The 23,897-nt window shown below is 43.5% G+C and overlaps 1 protein-coding gene across 2 annotated transcripts; it reads right to left on the reverse strand.

The window, feature by feature from the left end:
* Positions 1–18,868: 18,868 nt before the first annotated feature.
* Positions 18,869–23,683, reverse strand: SERPINH1 (serpin family H member 1). Of its 2 annotated transcripts, XM_072133889.1 has the most exons (6): positions 23,455–23,683; positions 22,083–22,126; positions 20,027–20,685; positions 19,838–19,936; positions 19,415–19,647; positions 18,869–19,220 (listed from the first exon to the last, which is right to left on the reverse strand). In XM_072133889.1, the coding sequence occupies exons 3-6, from the start codon at positions 20,649–20,651 to the stop codon at positions 18,918–18,920; spliced, it is 1,260 nt and encodes a 419-aa protein (XP_071989990.1). In that variant the 5' UTR covers positions 20,652–20,685; positions 22,083–22,126; positions 23,455–23,683; the 3' UTR covers positions 18,869–18,917. The 2 variants fall into 2 exon arrangements, with proteins under 2 accessions (XP_071989990.1, XP_071989989.1); XM_072133888.1 differs by lacking the exon at positions 22,083–22,126 and having other exon boundaries at positions 23,455–23,679.
* Between the last annotated feature and the right edge of the window lie 214 nt (positions 23,684–23,897).

Here is a 23,897-nt window from a genome sequence, read left to right on the forward strand (position 1 = left end):
GCGGCGAGGGGTCCAACTCGTTTTTGTGATCTATGGGGGTCTCAGCAAGGTAGGCCCTATCCCGTGGATAGGGAGTAACTTGCGTTCGTGGGAACACTCCTTTTACGGACACACGAAGGAATATTACATGAGGGTGAGTACAGGGCTGTATGTAGGGCTGAGACCCCCATACCTAAGGGTATCCATCAGGTCCCACAGAACCAGGCGCCTCACACAGTCCCGCCTCAGAACCTGGAGATACAGCAGGAAAAATGGTGGTTTTCCAGAATCCTTTCTTTTAGACCGTGTTTCTCTGATGGTCCAGGACGGTGGTGTATAACCCTCTACTGTTCTCATAGTAAGCTCCTATCCCGTTTTGTTCATTTTATGCAAATTTTTTCCATCTGGAATTTTTAGGGCTAGAATTTGTTTGAAAAAACTAAATGCATAGGAGCTTTTTATAAAACAAATTCTGTTTTCGACGAATAGGGAGGGAGGGGGGGGGGGGTTATATTCCAGTTTCCAAGACTATTGGAGCAGCACCTGTTCTGCAGCTGAATTAATCTTTCCAAACATTTGGTGAAGCTTCAATACATTGAATCTTGAATGACTTGCTTGTCTCTAATTGACAATCTTAATATATTGTGAGCATATTGAGGGGCACAATTCTGCCCTGGGTGGTCCCTGTCCAAATAGAAAACCACATATGTGCCTTTAGGATGCCATAGAGATGATTAGGATCTTCTAGGACAGTCCTGTTCATTGTGAGAGGTTGTAGAGGTTCTATATAATGTGCAGTGCACTGGGAATTTCATTGCATAGAGTTTGTATGTTCTCTCCGTGTTTGTGTGGGTTTCCTCCGGGTACTCCGGTTTCCTCCCACACTCCAAAACACACTGGTAGGTTGATTACATTGTGAGCCCCATTGGGGACAGGGACCGATTCTGTGCAGCGCTGCGTAATCTATGTGCCCTATATAAATTATATAAATATAAAATAGGATCCTAACTGCATTACACAACGTGACCACAGGATGGCAGCAACATACTAAGGCTGGATTCACACGACCGCAAGGGGGACGTATGTACGGCCGAGTATATACGGCCGATATACGTCCCCCATAGACGGCAATGGGCGCGCGGCGCACCGTACCGCTCCGTACCCCGTGAAAAAATAGGACATGTCCTATTTTTTCACGGCATACGGCGCCGTGCACCATGTATCCCTATGGAGAGGGGCGGGGGTGAGCAGCGCTCTCCCCCTCCTCCTCTCCCCGCGCACTGCCGTGTGCCCGCCGTGCTACGGTACGGCGGGCACCGGTCGTGTGAATCCAGCCTAATAGCGAGAGGAGTGCACTACTCATTACAGGAATATCCACTATGGATCATACAGCAAGTAAAACCTCTACAGCAGGCTGTATTATAGCAGTTATATTCTTGTACACAGGGGGCAGTATTATAGTAGTTATATTCTTGTACATAGAAGGGAGTATTATAGTAGTTATATTCTTGTACACAGGGGGCAGTATTATAGTAGTTATATTCTTGTACATAGGGGGCAGTATTATAGTAGTTATATTCTTGTACATAGGGGGCAGTATTATAGTAGTTATATTCTTGTACATAGGGCGCAGTATTATAGCAGTTATATTCTTGTACACAGGGGGCAGTATTATAGTAGTTATATTCTTGTACATAGGGGGCAGTATTATAGTAGTTATATTCTTGTACATAGGGCGCAGTATTATAGTAGTTATATTCTTGTACATAGGAGGCAGTATTATAGTAGTTATATTCTTGTACATAGGGGGCAGTATTATAGTAGTTATATTCCTGTACATAGGGGGCAGTATTATAGTAGATATATTCCTGTACATAGGGGCAGTATTATAGTAGTTATATTCTTGTACATAGGGGACAGTATTATAGTAGTTATATTCTTGTACATAGGGGGCAGTATTATAGTAGTTATATTCTTGGACATAGGAGGCAGTATTATAGTAGTTATATTCTTGTACATAGGGGGCAGTATTATAGTAGTTATATTCTTGTACATAGGGCGCAGTATTATAGTAGTTATATTCTTGTACATAGGGCGCAGTATTATAGTAGTTATATTCTTGTACATAGGGCGCAGTATTATAGTAGTTATATTCTTGTACATAGGGGGCAGTATTATAGTAGTTATATTCTTGTACATAGGGGACATTATTATAGTAGTTATATTCTTGTACATACAGGGCAGTATTATAGTAGTTATAGTCTTGTACATAGGGGGCAGTATTATAGTAGTTATATTCTTGTACATAGGGGGCAGTATTATAGTAGTTATATTCCTGTACATAGGGGGCAGTATTATAGTAGTTATATTCTTGTACATAGGGGGCAGTATTATAGCAGTTATATTCTTGTACACAGGGGGCAGTATTATAGTAGTTATATTCTTGTACATAGAAGGGAGTATTATAGTAGTTATATTCTTGTACACAGGGGGCAGTATTATAGTAGTTATATTCTTGTACATAGGGGGCAGTATTATAGTAGTTATATTCTTGTACATAGGGGGCAGTATTATAGTAGTTATATTCTTGTACATAGGGCGCAGTATTATAGCAGTTATATTCTTGTACACAGGGGGCAGTATTATAGTAGTTATATTCTTGTACATAGAAGGGAGTATTATAGTAGTTATATTCTTGTACATAGGGGGCAGTATTATAGTAGTTATATTCTTGTACATAGGGGGCAGTATTATAGTAGTTATATTCTTGTACATAGGGGGCAGTATTATAGTAGTTATATTCTTGTACATAGGGCGCAGTATTATAGTAGTTATATTCTTGTACATAGGGGGCAGTATTATAGTAGTTATATTCTTGTACATAGGGGACAGTATTATAGTAGTTATATTCTTGTACATAGGAGGCAGTATTATAGTAGTTATATTCTTGTACATAGGGGGCAGTATTATAGTAGTTATATTCCTGTACATAGTGGGCAGTATTATAGTAGTTATATTCCTGTACATAGGGGACAGTATTATAGTAGCTATATTCCTGTATATAGGGGCAGTATTATAGTAGTTATATTCTTGTACATAGGGGACAGTATTATAGTAGTTATATTCTTGTACATAGGGGGCAGTATTATAGTAGTTATATTCTTGTACATAGGGGGCAGTATTATAGTAGTTATATTCTTGTACATAGGGGGCAGTATTATAGTAGTTATATTCTTGTACATAGGGGGCAGTATTATAGTAGTTGTATTCTTGTACATAGGGGGCAGTATTATAGTAGTTGTATTCTTGTACATAGGGGGCAGTATTATAGTAGTTGTATCCTTGTACATAGGGGGCAGTATTATAGTAGTTATATTCTTGTACATAGGGGGCAGTATTATAGTAGTTATATTCTTGTACATAGGGGGCAGTATTATAGTAGTTGTATCCTTGTACATAGGGGGCAGTATTATAGTAGTTATAGTCTTGTACATAGGGGGCAGTATTATAGTAGTTATATTCTTGTACATAGGGGGCAGTATTATAGTAGTTACATTCTTGTACATAGGGGGCAGTATTATAGTAGTTATATTCCTGTACATAGGGGGCAATTTTTATTAGTAAAAACAAACAAAAATTTACAATACATTCTTGTCAGAATGAAAAATAAAACAATTATTTAACAGAGATTAAACACATCAGCAAAATAATGAATTTAGAGTAACTTCAAATTAAAAAGTCCATCACTGGTAATAAGGGAAAAAAAGAAATAAACAGAATTCCATGACATATAATCCATCACTGTAGATTTATGTTCCTCCATAACTGAACATTCTGGCTCTTTTTCCTAAACTCTAATGATCGGATCCACCTCAGCTCTGATAGTATCTGTGTGACTGCGGTCATGGGCTGGAAGGACTCATTATGGACGGACACTCTGGTCCTGGTGTGCCAGTGGTAGTACTTAGTTACCGTGATGATCAGGTACATGGTCCCCCTGTCGATGCCGGCTGCCTGTGTTGTCACCCCATAGATTACATCAGGGTAGGCCAGAGACTGCAGTCTTGGTATCCTAAGCCTGCGGGACACCTCCTGCCATATCCGTCTCCCTCCCGGGCACTCGGTAATGAAGTGCTGCATCGTCTCCTCCTGCTGACAACCCAAGGGGCACATACGGTCTGAGACACTTAAAAACTTTAAATTACCCCTAACAAAAAGCTTCCCGTGCAGTGATAGCCAAGCAATGTCGAATAGTTTTGCAGGGAGCCTAGGACTATTGAGGAGCTTCAGACTTTTCTGCAATGTGGCCGTTGTGCAGTCCCTCAGAGCTGGCTGTAAAGTATAAAAGGTCCTACAGACACTCATATAAAGGTCCTTCCTGGTCTTACTCTCCAGATAGGTCTTATCTATTCTCCACTTTTTCACACACCTGAGACCATACTCCAGATACTGGGGGAGGAAGCCAGGAGTCCATCGGCCCCTCTTGAGACTGCCGCCTCACACCCAAGATTCTGCAAAAGGCAATATCCAGTCCCTGACACTACTTACCCACATGAGACCATTATTTGAGTCCAGGCAGCCAAAATTAACTTTCAGAAACATGGAGTCAAAAAATACCCTTGGATTTAACATATCCAGTCCACCCTCTCTCCTCTGTAGGTAGGTGATCCCTCTTTTTACTGGGTTCAACCTGTTCCCCCATAAAAGCTGGAAGAACAGGCTAAAGAGCCTAGCGGAGAAAGATTCTGGCAAAGGAAAGACGACAGAGACGTAAAGGAAGACAGGGACCAGGTAAGTCTTCAGCAGAGTAACCCTTTCTCTATAGGTCAGCCTCCAGTTCTTCCATCGCTGAACCTTTGCATTTCCGGTATCCAACTTCTCTTCCCAATTTAGTTTGGCATTATCTTCCCTCCCAAATTTCACCCCAAGGATCTTAATATGGGTGGAGGCCTTGGCGAACTGTGGCAGATCAAAGTCAGGAGCAGTATCCAATGTCCAGAAAGCTTGACTCTTCTCAAAGTTGACCAGAGACCCGGAGGCCTCTGAGTAACTTCTGATGGCTGCAGATAACATCTCCACCTCACGAGGTTCAGATATCACCACAGTCACATCATCCGCGTAGGCGACTACCTTCAAAGGCAAGCAATGGGGGACCGGCACCCCCTGAAAATCGCACCGCTGCAGTGATCGCAGAAACAAGTCTATGGCAAACACATACAGCAGTGGACTCAGGGGGCAGCCCTGTCGCACCCCGGCCTCTACTTCAAAAGTCTCCCCCTGCCAACCATTAATCAGAGGAAAGCTCTTCGCCTCTCTATATAAAGTTCTCAGCCAATCTATAAATTGTCCCGGAATACCGTACTTTGACAAAGTGGCCCATAGATAATCGTGATCAACCCTGTCAAAGGCTTTAGCCTGGTCCAGACCTACAACATATCTCCCACACCTCAGAGCTTTACATCTCTCAAACATCTCCCTTATCGAGATGACTGCTCCAGAGATGTTCCGCCCTTTTACTGTGCCGTACTGAGAGCCTGCCAACAGTGCCGGGGACAAACAGACTAACCTAGAAAACAGAATTTTTGCCAAAATCTTCCGGTCAACATTCAAGAGGGCGATCGGCCTCCAGTTCTTGATGTCACTAGGCTCCTTACCTTTGGACAGCAGAATAAGGGAGGACACTCTCATGGATGGAGGCATCAGGTGATTCTCTAGACAATTTGTAAATACATCCACAAGGATCGGGGCTAAGAGGTCTCTGAACTTCTTATAGAATTCACATGTTATACCATCAGGACCTGGTGCCTTCTTCAGATGTAACTTATCAATGGCCTCTTTAACCTCCTCCTCTGTTATTCCTGCTGTCAAAGGAGAAAAGTCCAAATCTTTAGTGTCAGGACCTGGAGTTGCCTCCAAGAATTGAGCCATTTTCTCTTCATCCAAAACCTTCTTCTGAAATAACTCAGCATAGTAGGATCTCACCACCCCCAGGATACCCTCCCGAGATTCCTGTAAAACTCCCTGGGAGTCAGTGAGACCTGTGATCGATTTCTTGGCCACACGTTCCCGGCAATTTTCATATGGATCTGGAACCCCCAGAGTCCCGTAATCCCGTTCTACAACAAGAGACGTGTAGCGGCTGTACTGATACTGCTTTATTTCAGATTTCAGTCGGTCTATCTTTTGTTTGTCCCCCCCTCCCGCCGAATACAGTGACTCCAATTCTTTCCGCAGCTTGAGATACTGGCTGTACTTACTCTTACCCTTCTTCACTGACAGTCTCTTTAAGAGGGACCTGATCTCCTCCTTGACGTTCTCCCACCAGTCAGATATGTTGTCATAGAAGTCTACTCTCTGGAGCTGGTCCTGAAAAAGGGAGTGAACACAATTCTGGACACAGACATCATCCAGGATGCTAGAATTGAGCCTCCATAACCCCCGACCAATATCAGAGCGGTTAGAGGCTCCCATACAAAAAAATAACGCCAGGTGATCAGAATATGGGACGACTCTCTCGCTCATCCCACTAACAGTCTCTGAGGGACTCACAAACGCCATATCTATCCTACTGCTCCTGTCAGCACATGTGTAGGTGTACTTGGGTTTCCTGCCACCCAGGGTAAACACATCACATAAATGGGCCTGTGATACGATGTTCTGTAGGACTTTGGAGTCTCTGACCACTGCTCTGCCCGAGGACCTGTCACCTGATGTCATGGTAACATTGAAATCACCCGCCATTACTACAGGGATTGAGGTAAATAGATATTGTTTCACCTCATTGAACAGCTGGATTCTCTCTGTCACTGTCTGTGGGCCATAGATGTTGATCAGCCGGAGCCGCCTACCATGGATGGTCACCTCTAGCACCAGGCACCTCCCCATAGCGACCTCCGTCAGCCTGTGCACCGTGACGTCTGTGGTGTTAAACAGTATGGCGACCCCGGCGTACGGCTCCACAGCCAGTGACCAGTAAGAAGGACCAGACCGCCACTTACGCTCAGCCTCACGGAGATGCCCTAGGGTGGTCAGACGGGTCTCCTGCAGGAAGATGACATCAGCGTCCAGATATCTCAGGTGGTCATACACGGCGTGTCTAGTCCTTCTTACTTTAATACTGTTAACATTGCTAGAAGCAACTCTTAGAGAGAATCCAGCCATCATAAGGAAAAAGAAAAACAGAGCAGCGACCCCCATCATCATGAGTCAGAGTCAGATTCCCTCTGCCTACCACCAGTCTCCATGTCTGACAGGGGGTCTCCGGCTTCAGAAGAAGGGGGCTTCTTTTTATCGATGCGTTCTAACTCACGCTCAAAATCTCCATCTGACTCTGATAAGACATCATATCTAATGGAAAGGACCATGACCCCGGCATCACCACTGGATTTTTTCATGGTCTTAGACCCTGCACCATACTCTGTCTCAGGCTTACGGGTGGATTTGTCTTTTTTCTTTCTTTTGTTCTTTTTGGACTCCTCATATTCGGTAGTAGATGTTATAGAGGCTGCTGCCTGAGGCTGGTCCTGAGTGACAACCTCCATATTCTGCTGAGTGCGGACTGCTCTCTGAGGTTCTGGCGCAGTATCACCTGACCCCTGCTGTACCTCCTGCCTAGTTAGTATTTGACCTGACATCAAGGCCTCCTCCTCTAAGGCGTCTGCCTCCTGTACTATCTCGTCATCAGAGAAATCCCTGGCAATGTTATGCCAGGCCTCCGGGCAATCCTTGTGTGGGTGGCCCATCTCACCGCACAGATTACACTTGACTGTCTCGCAGTTGGCGCTGAGATGGCCGACCTCCCCACACAGGTTGCACTTTACTACTGTGCATACTTTGCCCGGGATAGAAGCAGACGCCTTTCTCTCTGCCTATGAAGAAGCTGTTGGGGAGGTGCAGGGTGATGTTATTATACTGGCGTAACTTCACCAGAACCTTCCACCCTCCAGTCCAGATACCGTCGGCGTCTCTATTCTTGGTGAGGTCTGACACAAGATCACAATGGCGCCTGAGCCACACCAGAATATCCTGAGGGGGAACAGACTCGTTCCAGAAGATGACATTAACCACCACAGTACCTGGCCTGTAATGAATGAGCTGCAAAAATGCCATATATTGCAATACAGAAGTATTGCAGTATACGGTAGCAGCGATCTGACCATCTAGGGTTAATCTACCCTAGATGGTCTAAGAAATAGTGGGAAAAAAAGTTTAAAAAATAAAAAAAATTAATAAAATATTAAAAATTCTAATCACCCCCCTTTACCTAGAACTGATTTAAAACATAATAAACAGTAAAAATCACAGACACATTAGGTATCGCCGCGTCCCAAAATGCCCGATCTATCAAAATATAAAAACGGTTACGGCCGGCGGTGACCTCCGAGGCGGGAAATGGCACCCAAATGTCCGAAATGCGACTTTTACACCTTTTTACATCACATAAAAAATGATCAAAACGTCGCACTGACCTCAAAATGGTAGCATTGAAAACGTCGGCTCGATTCGCAAAAAATGACCCCTCATAAAGCTCCGTGCGCCAAAGTATGAAAAAGTTATTAGCTTCAGAAGACGGCAACATTTTTTTTTTCTTTTTTGTACACATTCGTTTAATTTTTGAAAATGTATTAAAACACAATAAAACCTGTATAAATTTGGTATCACCGCGATCGCACCGAACCAAAGAATAAAGCTGAGGTGTTATTTTGAGTGCACAGTCAAAGTCATAAAAACTGAGCCCACACGAACGTGACGCACGTGCGTTTTTTAAAAAATTTTTTACACATTTGGAATTTTTTTTCAGTTTCGCAGTACATGGCATGTTAAAATAGATAACATTACGGGAAAGTAAAATTTGTTACGCACAAAATAAGCCGTCACACAGGTCTGTACACGCAAAAATGAAAAAGTTATGGATTTTTGAAGGTGGACAGCGAGAAATGAGCGAAAAAACCCTGCGTCCTTAAGGGGTTAATGGAACATGGAAAGTTCGGGAATTGTTCTGTGCACCAGGAGCTCCCTGCACCCCTACAACTCTGGTGTTACTACGTGTCCTCACAGCTGGAGGGGGAGCCCAATATTATAATGAGGAGGGTGGGCTCTGTTTTTGGGGAGGGTGGCATCTGCAATGTACTAGTTGACCAGCAGGTGGCAGCAGCGTCCACTGATGAGTGTAACTTTTTGGGTTATTTAAGGAGCCCTGACTCCTCATCCTATAATAGTGCAGGAGCGTTATAAGAGGAGCGGCTGATACCAGGGACACTGGATATGAAGTCATAATCAAGGAGAGAGCAAGTATCTGCCTGATCCTATAATAATAGCCATAGAAGTGCGGTGCCCCTGAGCTGCTGCGTCCATGGGGCTATAATTTGTTATATCCTACTATATATACTGTACATGTGATCTCTTAGAGGTATGAGGCTATTAATATATCAGTAGCAGACCCCTTCTGCGTTTTGTATTTTTAGGGTCTGACTCGCTACTGTCTGTGTTGTGTCTGTGGGAGTTTCCTGCAGGGTCTCCGGTTTCTTCCTCCCGGTAATTATAGGGACGTCCACAGAGATTTTATGGATGGATATGACTTCCCCATATCAGGAAAAAGCACGGATTTTGTAGTATTTTTGTCATAGGGGGGGGTTTAAATGTATTTTTAATTTTTCATTTCAAATTTGATATTTGCATATATTAAATATAAATACTGTGTATACAGTCACCAATAGTGGGCGCTCAGGAGATTACTACATACTGTATATACAGCCACCAATAGTGGGCGCTCAGGAGATTACTACATACTGTATATACAGCCACCACTAGGATGCACTGAGGAGATTACTACATACTGTATATACAGCCACCACTAGGAGGAGCTCAGGAGACTACTTTATACTGTATATACAGCCACCACTAGGTGGAGCTCAGGAGATTACTATATACTGTATATACAGCCACCACTATGAGGAGCTCAGGAGATTACTACATACTGTATATACAGCCACCACTAGGAGGAGCTCAGGAGATTACTACATACTGTATATACACCCCCACTAGGAGGAGCTCAGAAGATTACTATATACTGTATATACAGCCACCACTAGGGGGAGCTCAGGAGATTACTACATACTGCATATACAGCCACCACTAGGAGGAGCTCAGGAGATTACTACATACTGTATAAACAGCCACCACTAGGGGGAGCTCAGGAGATTACCACATATTGTATATATACATCCAGCGCTGGATTAGCTTCAGAGAGTAGAATATACTGTATATACAACCACCAGTAGGGAGAGTTCAGGAGATGTCTACATACTGTATATACAGTCACCACTAGGAGGAGCTCAGGAGATTACTGCATACTGTATATACAGCCACCACTAGGGGGAGCTCAGGAGATTACTATATACTGTATATACAGTCACCACTAGGAGGAGCTCAGGAGATTACTGCATACTGTATATACAACCACCACTAGGGGAGCTCAGGAGATAACTATATACTGTATATACACCACCACTAGGAGGAGCTCAGGAGATTACTACATACTGTATATACAGCCACGACTAGGAGGAGCTCAGGAGATTACTACATACTGTATATACAGCCACCACTAGGGGAGCTCAGGAGATTACTACATACTGTATATACAGCCACCACTAGGAGGAGCTCAGAAGATTACTACATACTGTATATACAACCACCAGTAGGGAGAGTTCAGGAGATGACTACATACTGTATATAGTTGGTTTTAATCATGTCATAAAGCATCTTTTAGGTCATGCTTGATGTCAAGGGATCTGCCTTAAAAGTTAGCTAAAAGAGGCGTGGTTTTCCTTGTTACATCCTTGAAAACGTTGCATATTTTTACATAATGTATTTACAGCCACCATTAGGATGCACTGAGATTACCACATACTGTATATACAGCCACCACTAGGGGGAGCACAGGATATTACTACATACTGTATATACAGCAACCACTAGGGGGAGCTCAGGAGATTACTATATACTGTATATACAGCCATCACTAGAGGGCACTCAGGACATTACTATATACTGTATATGCAGCCACCACTAGGAGGTGCTCAGGAGATTACTGTATACTGTATATACAGCCATCACTAGAGGGAACTCAGGACATTACTATATACTGTATATGCAGCCACCACTAGGGGGAGCTCAGGAGATTACTACATACTGTATATAGAGCCACCACTAGGAGGAGCTTAGGCGATTACTATATGCTGTATATACAGCCAACACTAGGAGGAGCTCAGGAGATTACTACATACTGTATATACAGCCACCACTAGGGGGAGCTCAGGAGATTACTACATACTGTATATACAGCCACCACTAGGAGGAGCTCAGGAGATTACTACATACTGAATATACAGCAACCACTAGGAGGAGCTCAGGAGATTACTACATACTGTATATACAGCCACCACTAGGAGGAGCTCAGGAAATTACAACATACTGTATATACAGCCACCACTAGGGGGAACTCAGGAGATTACTACATACTGTACATACAGCCACCACTAGGGGGAGCTCAGGAGATTACTACATACTGTATATACAGCCACCACTAAAGGGAGCTCAGGAGATTACTATATACTGTATATACAGCCATCACTAGAGGGAACTCAGGACATTACTATATACTGTATATACAGCCACCACTAGGAGGAGCTCAGGAGATTACTACATACTGTATATACAGCCACCACTAAAGGGAGCTCAGGAGATTACTATATACTGTATATACAGCCACCACTAGGAGGAGCTCAGGAGATTACTACATACTGTATATACAGCCACCACTAAAGGGAGCTCAGGAGATTACTATATACTGTATATACAGTCACCACTAGGAGGAGCTCAGGAGATTACTACATACCGTATATACAGCCATCACTAGAGGGAACTCAGGACATTACTATATACTGTATATGCAGCCACCACTAGGAGGAGCTCAGGAGATTACTGTATACTGTATATACAGCCATCACTAGAGGGAACTCAGGACATTACTATATACTGTATATGCAGCCACCACTAGGGGGAGCTCAGGAGATTACTATATACTGTATATAGAGCCACCACTAGGAGGAGCTTAGGCGATTACTATATGCTGTATATACAGCCAACACTAGGAGGAGCTCAGGAGATTACTACATACTGAATATACAGCAACCACTAGGAGGAGCTCAGGAGATTACTACATACTGTATATACAGCCACCACTAGGAGGAGCTCAGGAAATTACAACATACTGTATATACAGCCACCATTAGGAGGAGCTCAGGAGATTACTACATACTGTATATACAGCCACCACTAAAGGGAGCTCAGGAGATTACTATATACTGTATATACAGCCATCACTAGAGGGAACTCAGGACATTACTATATACTGTATATACAGCCACCACTAGGGGGAGCTTAGGCGATTACTATATGCTGTATATACAGCCAACACTAGGAGGAACTCAGGAGATTACTACATACTGAATATACAGCAACCACTAGGAGGAGCTCAGGAGATTACTACATACTGTATATACAGCTACCACTAGGAGGAGCTCAGGAGATTACGATATACTGTATATAGAGCCACCACTAGGAGGAGCTTAGGCGATTACTATATGCTGTATATACATCCACCACTAGGGGGAGCTCAGGAGATTACTACACACTGTATATACAGCCACCACTTGGAGGAGCTCAGGAGATTACTACACACTGTATATACAGCTACCACTAGGAGGAGCTCAGGAGATTACTACACACTGTATATACAGCCACCACTTGGAGGAGCTCAGGAGATTACTACATACTGTATATACAGCTACCACTAGGAGGAGCTCAGGAGATTACTACATACTGTATATACAGCCAACACTAGGAGGAACTCAGGAGATTACTACATACTGTATATACATCCACCACTAGGGGGAACTCAGGAGATTACTACATACTGAATATACAGCAACCACTAGGAGGAGCTCAGGAGATTACTACATACTGTATATACAGCTACCACTAGGAGGAGCTCAGGAGATTACGATATACTGTATATAGAGCCACCACTAGGAGGAGCTTAGGCGATTACTATATGCTGTATATACATCCACCACTAGGGGGAGCTCAGGAGATTACTACACACTGTATATACAGCCACCACTTGGAGGAGCTCAGGAGATTACTACACACTGTATATACAGCTACCACTAGGAGGAGCTCAGGAGATTACTACACACTGTATATACAGCCACCACTTGGAGGAGCTCAGGAGATTACTACATACTGTATATACAGCTACCACTAGGAGGAACTCAGGACATTACTATATACTGTATATACAGCCACCACTAGGGGGAGCTTAGGCGATTACTATATGCTGTATATACAGCCAACACTAGGAGGAACTCAGGAGATTACTACATACTGAATATACAGCAACCACTAGGAGGAGCTCAGGAGATTACTACATACTGTATATACAGCCATCACTAGGGGGAGCTCAGGAGATTATTATATACTGAATATACAGCCACCACTAGGAGGAGCTCAGGAGATTATTATATACTGTATATACAGCCACCACTAGGGGGAGTTCAGAAGATTACTATATACTGTATATACAGCCACCACTAGGAGGAGCTCAGGAGATTATTATATACTGTATATACAGCCACCACTAGGGGGAGCTCAGAAGATTACTACATACTGTATATGCAGCCATCACTAGGGGGAGCTCAGGAGATTATTATATACTGAATATACAGCCACCACTAGGGGGAGCTCAGGAGATTACTATATACTGTATATACAGCCATCACTAGAGGGAACTCAGGACATTACTATATACTGTATATGCAGCCACCACTAGGAGGAGCTCAGGAGATTACTATATACTGTATATACAGCCATCACTAGAGGGAACTCAGGACATTACTATATACTGTATATACAGCCACCACTAGGGGGAGCTTAGGCGATTACTATATGCTGTATATACAGCCAACACTAGGAGGAACTCAGGAGATTACTACATACTGAATATACAGCAACCACTAGGAGGAGCTCAGGAGATTACTACATACTGTATATGCAGCCACCACTAGGAGGAGCTCAGGAGATTACTATATACTGTATATACATCCACCAGTAGGGGGAGCTCAGGAGATTACTACATACTGTATATACAGCCAACACTAGGAGGAACTCAGGAGATTACTACATACTGTATATACATCCACCACTAGGGGGAGCTCAGGAGATTACTACATACTGTATATACAGCCATCACTAGGGGGAGCTCAGGAGATCACTACATACTGTATATACAGCCACCACTAGGGGGAGATCAGGAGATCACTACATACTGTATATGCAGCCACCACTAGGGGGAGCTCAGGAGATCAATACATACTTTATATACAGCCACCACTAGGAGGAGCTCAGGAGATTACTACATACTGTATATACAGCCATCACCAGGGGGAACTCAGGAGATTACTACATACTGTATATACAGCAACCACTAGGGGAAGCTCAGGAGATTACTACATACTGTATATACAGCCACCATTAGGGGGAGCTCAGGAGATTATTATATACTGTATATACAGCCACCACTAGGGGGAGCTCAGAAGATTACTACATACTGTATATACAGCCATCACTAGGGGGAGCTCAGGAGATTATTATATACTGAATATACAGCCACCACTAGGAGGAGCTCAGGAGATTATTATATACTGTATATACAGCCACCACTAGGGGGAGCTCAGAAGATTACTATATACTGTATATACAGCCACCACTAGGAGGAGCTCAGGAGATTATTATATACTGTATATACAGCCACCACTAGGGGGAGCTCAGAAGATTACTACATACTGTATATGCAGCCATCACTAGGGGGAGCTCAGGAGATTATTATATACTGAATATACAGCCACCACTAGGGGGAGCTCAGGAGATTACTATATACTGTATATACAGCCATCACTAGAGGGAACTCAGGACATTACTATCTACTGTATATGCAGCCACCACTAGGAGGAGCTCAGGAGATTACTGTATACTGTATATACAGCCATCACCAGAGGGAACTCAGGACATTACTATATACTGTATATACAGCCACCACTAGGGGGAGCTTAGGCGATTACTATATGCTGTATATGCAGCCAACACTAGGAGGAACTCAGGAGATTACTACATACTGAATATACAGCAACCACTAGGAGGAGCTCAGGAGATTACTACATACTGTATATGCAGCCACCACTAGGAGGAGCTCAGGAGATTACTATATACTGTATATACATCCACCACTAGGGGGAGCTCAGGAGATTACTACATACTGTATATACAGCCAACACTAGGGGGAGCTCAGGAGATTACTACATACTGTATATACAGCCACCACTAGGGGGAGCTCAGGAGATCACTACATACTGTATATACAGCCACCACTAGGGGGAGATCAGGAGATCACTACATACTGTATATACAGCCACCACTAGGGGGAGCTCAGGAGATCACTACATACTTTATATACAGCCACCACTAGGAGGAGCTCAGGAGATCACTACATACTGTATATACAGCCATCACCAGGGGGAACTCAGGAGATTACTACATACTGTATATACAGCAACCACTAGGGGAAGCTCAGGAGATTACTACATACTGTATATACAGCCACCATTAGGGGGAGCTCAGGAGATTAATACATACTGTATATACAGCCACCACTAGGGGGAGCTCAGGAGATTATTATATACTGTATATACAGCCACCACTAGGGGGAGCTCAGGAGATTACTACATACTGTATATACAGCCACCACTAGGGGGAGCTCAGGAGATTACTATATATTGTATATACAGCCACCACTAGGGGAGCTCAGGAGATTACTACATACTGTATATACAGCAACCACTAGGGGGAGCTCAGGATATCACTACATACTGTGTATACAGTCACTACTAGGGGGAGCTCAGGAGATTACTATATACTGTATATACAGGCCACCACTAGGGGGAGTTTAGGACATTACTATATACCAGTGATGGCAAACCTTTTAGACACCAAGTGCCCAAACTACACCCAAACCCCGTGTATGTTTCGCAAAGTGCCAATGCGACAATTTAAGCATTTACTTATTACACCCTGCTCTGTCACAGGTTTAAATTGTATAGGCACCTGAGGACACCAATACAGTAGAAAGGAGTAGAAGAAGTTTGGATTATCATTGTAGCTTCCTTCTAGGGTCCTGGGCTGCCTGGGACTGCAAGAGGCCTCTAGTCCTGTTTGGCAAACTCTACCCTTATGTGATGGTAAGAGTGCCCATATAGAGGGCGCTGAGTGCCTCCTCTGGCACCCGTGCCATGGGTTCGCCACCACTGCTATATACTGTATATGCAGCCACCACTAGGGGGAGCTCAGGAGATCACTACATACCATATATACTGCCACCACTAGGAGCGGCTCATGAGATTACTACATACTGTATACACAGCCACCACTAGGGAGAGCTCAGGAGATTACTACATAATGTATATACAGCCACCACTAGGAGGAGCTCAGGAGATTACTACATACTGTATATACAGCCACCACTAGGAGGAGCTCAGGAGATTACTACATACTGTATATACAGCCACCACTAGGAGGAGCTCAGGAACTGTATGCATTCAGTTCAATGTATACATAAGCTCCTGAGCTCCCTCTAGTGGTGAATTTTATGATGTGGGCAAAGATGATACAATGATAAAGATGTAAAAGCTACCGCAAAGTTTACGTGGTATCAGGAAGTCTCTTCTTCTGTGGAGGGTTAATTCCAGTTATTAGTGAAGAGATCCAGCTCTTTCAAAAGCAATGCTTTATGGGAAAAGAGTATGCAAATTAGTTATAGAGGGCATATGTATAAGAATGATTGAAATTGCAGTACCTCTTACTGCCTGAATAGAAAGGTGGCGCTATTGTGGCATTGTTCTATATTGGTTTGATAAGACACATTGGGCCACATTTATCACTTGTTTTTTCTGTTGTTTTTGCGCCTTTTCGTTTAGGCGCACCGTTTTTGCGCCATTTTTGCGATTAAACGTCAAATTAGCCACGCAGCAAAAATAACTACCTTTCCCTCATCTATCGTTCAATTTCATCACGTGCGACTTTTGCATTTAGGCGCAAAAACGGGCGCAAAAACACTCCAGCCCGAAGGTGGCGTTATCTGAGAAGAAAGCACTGAGCCCCTTTGCAGAAGAGCTCATTTCTAGCAGCAGAGCTCAGCCAGACACTGGAACATATAATAGATACAATTAGATACACTGCAGACACTGGAACATATAATAGATACAATTAGATACATTACAGACACTGGAACATATAATAGATACATTAGATACATTACAGACAGGAGCTGCAGACTCTATTTACAGTTCATCACCTTCTATTTACAAAATATTCTGCAGAATCCTGAGCTCAAAGCAAGAGAGAAGAGAAGTTTGCAGAAGCTTGCAGAATTTTGCAGATACGACATACAAGTGTCCGCCATGTAATTCTGCACAGTATCACCAGTGTGTCTGAGGGGGATATTGTGCAGAATTACAGGGGTGCAGCAGGAGACCAGCACTGGGGGATCCCCTCCAGGAGAAGCCCCTGCTGAGGAGGTCACTGGGTGCTGGGTGTCACACACCTGGGTGCTGCTGTGAGGGTTATCTTCATTCTGGGCTGTGGGAGAAGCAGAGAGGAGCTTGTAGCAGGATCACATGTAAGTGCCTGAATCTAACATTGCGCCTAAACTGCGCCTAAACTGTGTTAAAGTAAAGTGATTAATAAGAGGCAGAAAATATACTTATCACAGATGGTTGTAGCTTGTGATAATTCTTGGAAAACAGTGCGCCCGAATTTAGGCGCAACTACTACACATAGGCGCACAGAAGTGATAAATGTGGCCCATTGTTACAGGTGAACCTAAGGAGGAGGAGATTACATGAATGGTTCCTCGGCTGTGTCAGGGCTGACATGTGGGGGAAGGAATGAGGGTCTCTCTTAGACCCCAGACTGATGTGGAGAGGAATTGAATGTCTAGAAGATAGCTGGGGGTGAATATTTTTTTTTTTTAAAAAAACACAAAACACACAGATTTTTTAATTTTTTTTCACTTTATTGCAAAATGAAACACTCGCGCGTCTCTCAAACCGCTTGTAACTTGTACAAAGTAAAGATTTTGTGAATCCACATGGTGAAAGTAATTCAAAATCCCCTTAAAAGTTTTTTTTTTTTTTTTTTTACATTTTTCTTATTATTTTCATGTTAAATAACATCTTTTCACCCCCCTCCCCCCCGACATATCACAAATAAAACACACATTCTCAAAAACATCCAGCAGCACCACACGCGGTGCCGGGAGCCATTGCATAGTTCCGGGTTGTCCCACTACATGACACATGTGTTAAGGACAACAGATAAATCCCCCAACATTGGGGAAAGAAGAGTCGGCTTCCTGCATCTGAAAGGATGCCCAAAGCAAATCGTGGAGGCCCTGAGGTGAAGTTAGTGGTGGTGCTCAGAGGTCCATGATTAGGTCAGGAGGTAGTCTATGGCTCTAAACCTATGTAAACTTAGCACCATCTCAGAGTCTTCGACCCCCTATAGTTCTTGTAGACCACCCATTGGACCCCATACTGCAACGTGAAGTCTTGATCCACCTCTACAAGACATTCAATCAAGTATAAAACCCTACATCTAGACCTCCCATGGACCCATCTCCTCCCATCTTTGCTTCGGTAGAGTGTCATCTCCAACGTTCAACGCCAACAAGTTCCGTCAAGATATTTAGTCATCCTTTCAATTAATAATACATTTAAAAAAAAAAACTACCCAAACCTTTCCAAAATATCCTTAGTCACGTTCTGACACTATAACTCATCACGCATCTTATCACCCTTTGGTCTGACCAATCTACCAATGAAGAGGATAGAGTCCGTCTTGTTGTCTTTGATAAGGAAGACGTATGGGTGGTCGGCATAGAAGAGCTTGGGGGTCCTGAGTTCTTCTTTGGCGTAGATGTCGGCATCAAATGGGTTGCCTTCAGTGTCCCACTCCAGGGCAGCGGCGTGGTAGAGGTTGGCCAGGTAGAGGTCTTTCTTTCCAGAGATCTTGGAAAGGTCGGCCTTGGATTTGTCAATGGCTTCGGTAAGACCAAGTTCTCCTAAGTGTTTCTAGGGGGAGACCATAGGAGCCATCATAAGAAGATGTACAAGCCAAATTATCCAATGACTTAAAAAAATCTAAGGCATATTACAAATCTATCTAATCAATTCCAGAAGCTCCTCCTGATCTAGCCTCAATGTACACAAATGTCCAGCAAGGATGTATTAATATTGACCATGTGTCATCTTATGGTGGAACGTACCTGAAGATCATGGCTGACTTCCATGCTGACTTTGGGCAGAGACACGGCAATTGCTCTCTTCTGCAGCTTTCCAATCCAGGTCTTCACCTGCTCTCTGGTCAGGAGTTTCTCCACTCTCTCGAGGGGTTCCACATGGAAGGGCATGATGAAGATCATGCTGGACAATTTGTGGGCCAGTGGCATCTCCAGGATCTGAAGGGTGTTGGTCTCATCTTCATAATAGTTATACAATCCTGAAAGAACAAGTTATAGTTAAGTAACTAAATATAGCCAAAGATTCACGTGAGAGCAACGTTGGACAATTGTGCCGTTTCTGGTAGGGTTGGCTTTGCTTATGTTTATGGCATGTGTTGACTGTCCACCTAAAAGAAGTCAGGAATTTGGCCAACACTAATTAAGGACTGGACTTTTAAGTGAACCTACCTGTGCGGTGCATCATAGGAACGGAGACGGTAAAGGAACGGGTCACCATGAAGCCACGGTTGTCAACCATCTTGTGGTGGAATTTTTCATCCCAATGGGCTGCAAAGTGGACCAGAACATACATAAGTTGGGTTGAAACATTATAACACAACATTTTATCCATGCATTGATCATTACAGGACTACTTACGTTTGAAGAACATAGCGTTGACAATAAGGGCGCCATCGGTCTTCTCCAAATCGCTGGTCACCTCGGGAAGCTTGCTATCAGTGGTCTGTGCTGCCCACTCGTTGATGGACTTCAGGGCGCTTCTCTTGTCTCGGAAGTTGATCTTGGAGTGTTCGTAGTTGTAATGTTTCTTGCTGTTCTTCACAAAGTCATCAGAGAAGCTGATGGAGCTTGGTCCGTAGAGACGGTTTCCAATCTTCCAGGTGACATTACGAGCTGTGGAGTTGCTGACTTCATTGAGAAGCTCAGAGAGACCAGTGTGGATGTGGTCATCGGGCAGCTTGTCAACACTCAGGACGGCCTTGGCTTGGGCAGCGGTGCTGTCCTTACCAGCTAGATGGACCAGACCAAGAGATGAAGCCACCACCACAGGTGAGAGCAGGATGTTCTCCATCTTCTTATCTTTGGCCATGGTTTGGTAGAGATTGAAGGCAAGCCCAGCGCTCTTGTCAGCCAGGGTGTTCGCCTGCGCACTGATCTTCCTCTCTACTGGAACCTCCTTGGCCGCTTTCTCCATCGCTTTCTTATCGACGGCTGCATCCACAGCGAAGAGAAGGCAAAGAGCCAGGAACTTGATCATCCACATGGTGGCTTTGGTTGTAGCAAATGACAATGTAATCCTATGAGAGAAGAGAAAATGCTGAGTAAGCAACAGTTAGGAAACTACTGGCTCCATAAAGGGTCAAACACAGAATATTTTTTAATGTTTTTGTAAAATTTTTTTAACAGAATGAATTCAGTGTCTCCTCTAGACTGAAGCTTCTCCTACTGGTCTATTCTTGTAGCCGACAGCGGTGCCCAACCCCGATGCGTCACCGCGTCCTGTAAACAAGCCTATTCCTATCCGGGAGGAATTCATCCCGCTGTTTACGATGCCCGAGCCAAAAATTAGCAGAAGGGAAGTCATGCAGAACAATGTTCAGAGACTAATGGTTAATGTTCTGCTAAGCGGCTGCATACAAATGCAAAAAAAGAAAAAAAACAAGAAAAAAAAACATAGTTTACAGTTATTTTAAAAATGTTAAAATGTATCTGCCCCAAAAAGACAAAGAAGCTAAATAATTCTAATTAAAAAATAATATTGCAAAAAATCTAAATAAAAATAAGGTAGATAGAATAATGAATTGACTAAAAGAATTATTAGGATCAAAATTATTTTAGTTTCTTTAATAAAATAGATTTTTTTTAAATGACAAAGCTGGGAAGGTCCTACAAGAAAAATCCCTTACTAGGTTTTTGGATGACATTCAAGAGCTCCACCCAGACGCAGAATAAAACCTGTAGCCCGGAGCCAAACATAAGAGGAGGCGTGTGCAGAACATTGCGCATGGTCTATATCAAAGCCTATGTGTCAGGCTGCAGCACATTGCACAGGGCCTAAGTCTACGCCCATGTGTCAGTCTGCAGCACATCGCACACGTCTAAGTGTACGCCTACGTGTCAGGCTGCAGCACATCACACAGGCTCCAAGTGGGCGCCCATGTGTCAGTCTGCAGCACATTGCACAGGGTCTAAGTGGACGCCTATTTGTCAGTCTGCAGCACATCGCAGAGGATCTAAGTGAATACCTATGTTTCAGTCTGCAGCACATTGCACAAGGTCTAAATGAATGGCAATGTATCAGTCTGCAGCACATCTAATATGGTGTAAGTGAACGCCTATGTGTCAGGCTGCAGCACATCGCACAGGATCAAAGTGAACGCCTATGTACTTGTCTGCAGCACATCGCACAGGATCGAAGTGAACGCCTATGTGTCAGTCTGCAGCACATCGCACAGGATCTAAATAAACGGCAATGTGTCAGTCTGCAGCACATCTCATGTGGTGTAAGTGAACGCTTATGTGGCTGTCTGCAGCATATTGCACAGGACCTAAGTGAACGCCTATGTGTCTGTCTGCAGCACATCGCACAGGATCGAAGTGAACCCCTATGTGTCTGTCTGCAGCACATCGCACAGGGTCCCAGCCTTGGTGGGAGTCACACACTGAATATTAAGAGATCAGAAGGTTCAGATACCTTTACAGAGTTTCATAGTGAGGTGAAGGTTTGCAATTTTCATTCTGAAAGAGACAGACACGTGAAGCTAATATCCAGAGGAAACACATGAGATCAGCCTATAGGGGCATTCTGTGGGATGGGGGTGCAGTGGGGGAGGGGTCAGGGGTGGGGGCTGGGGGGGCTGCTGATGTGGCAGGGACAATTTTATATCTTTTCTGCCTCATTCCTTCAATGCAACTTTGTTACAGTCTGAATGGACTCTATCACTGAGAAGTTTTTGTTACAATGTAACAGGAGGTTTATAATTACCAACAGACCCAACAACACAGACTATTTCTAACACTTTGTACCAGGTGTTGGAAGCAAAGTACCCGCTCTTTGCTGGGCAAGCGGAGACCTGGAGATAACTATAGGGTTAATGCTATAACCAGAACCACATGCAATGTCTAACTGGGGCATAGAGATTATATTAAGCCACATAACCCCCCCCAGACTGTAACATTGTACCAGACACAACTTCCATCTCCAAGGAGACATCTAGATACATTGTTACACTGCAGGAGACATAGGAAACCTTATCAATACTGCATAGAGCAGATCTACAGTGTAGCAGTTTATCCATCTATTGTTACAATGTAGAAGATACATACAATTCATCCTCCATGAAACAACTTATGTATCACAAATCTCCACCAAAACTTATACTTACATTATAACAATGCAGAAGAGGTAATTATAATGTATAATATTTACTGCTCCTTTATAGCTACATTGTTGCAATGCAAAGATATATACACTGTCAGTTCTGCATGGAAACTAAGTGTTCAGCAAGTATTTTATAAGGAAATCTCATGGTTACAGGGTTACAATGAAGAATATATAATATATAAAGTACATTGTCCATAGAAACATAAAGATATATTGTTCCATTGCACTGCATATGGTGTATTATTCATGGAAATGTTATAACTACAGTGTTACAATGTACAAGACATAGTATATATGCATGGGAACTAAGTGTTCAGCAAGTATTTTATAAGGAAATCTCATGGTTACAGGGTTACAATGAAGAATATATAATATATAAAGTACATTGTTCAAAGAAACCTGGATACATTGTTACATTGCACTGTATATATGGTATACATTATCCATGGAAATCTTACAATGTACATGATATAGTGCATAGAGACCTACAGATACATTGTAACAATGCACAGAATATAATAAGTAATTCTCCAGGCACAGGGGGTTGTATGTAAAATACATTTCTATGGAAACCTTCTAGCTACATTGTTACAATGCTAAATGATATATCATGATTCCATAGCTCCTAGTCCCAATCCAGAGCAGATAATCCATAATCCCTATGTAGCAGAGCGGTACCTACCTTGCCAGGAGGAGCCTGCAGGGCTGTGGAGGTGACTTCTCTCACCAAGTGTCTTCTTGCTCTCTGTCTGTGGGTCTGATGCCCAGTGCTCCCACAGCTCTGCCTATATACCCAGCTGAGGAAAGTTCTGGAAGTTTGGAAAAGTTTATTTAAATGAGGGATGTCTGATGCCCCCCTCCTCCTCCAGCCTCCTCCCTGCCTGAGACAGCCCCTAAAATTCCTCAGCTCCCTGCAACCTCCATCAAGTCCTGACAATGTGGCAACACAGGATTGTTCTGTGCAGGGAGGAGTCTGCCATGATGGGTGCCCGGCCAGGGCCTAGTATAACAGGGGCCCCGCTGTAGGGCGCATTGATGATTTCTGAGATCACATTCCTTATGATGCAATAATCAGAAAGAAATCTGGTGATATAATACCACGTCAGTACGGGGGCGCAGCTATAG

The sequence above is a fragment of the Engystomops pustulosus genome, chromosome 2 (genome assembly GCF_040894005.1).
Source record: "Engystomops pustulosus chromosome 2, aEngPut4.maternal, whole genome shotgun sequence".
Lineage (NCBI taxonomy): Eukaryota > Metazoa > Chordata > Amphibia > Anura > Leptodactylidae > Engystomops > Engystomops pustulosus.

Excerpts from the sequence above, each read along its gene's own strand:
- SERPINH1 (XM_072133889.1), bottom strand. The coding sequence starts at position 20,651 with ATGTGGATGATCAAGTTCCTGGCTCTTTGCCTTCTCTTCGCTGTGGAT. Across the intron at positions 19,937-20,026 it reads CAACGCTATGTTCTTCAAAC|CCCATTGGGATGAAAAATTC; the intron begins GTAAGTAGTCCT and ends TCCACTTTGCAG. Across the intron at positions 19,221-19,414 it reads AAGTCAGCCATGATCTTCAG|AAACACTTAGGAGAACTTGG; the intron begins GTACGTTCCACC and ends GTCTCCCCCTAG.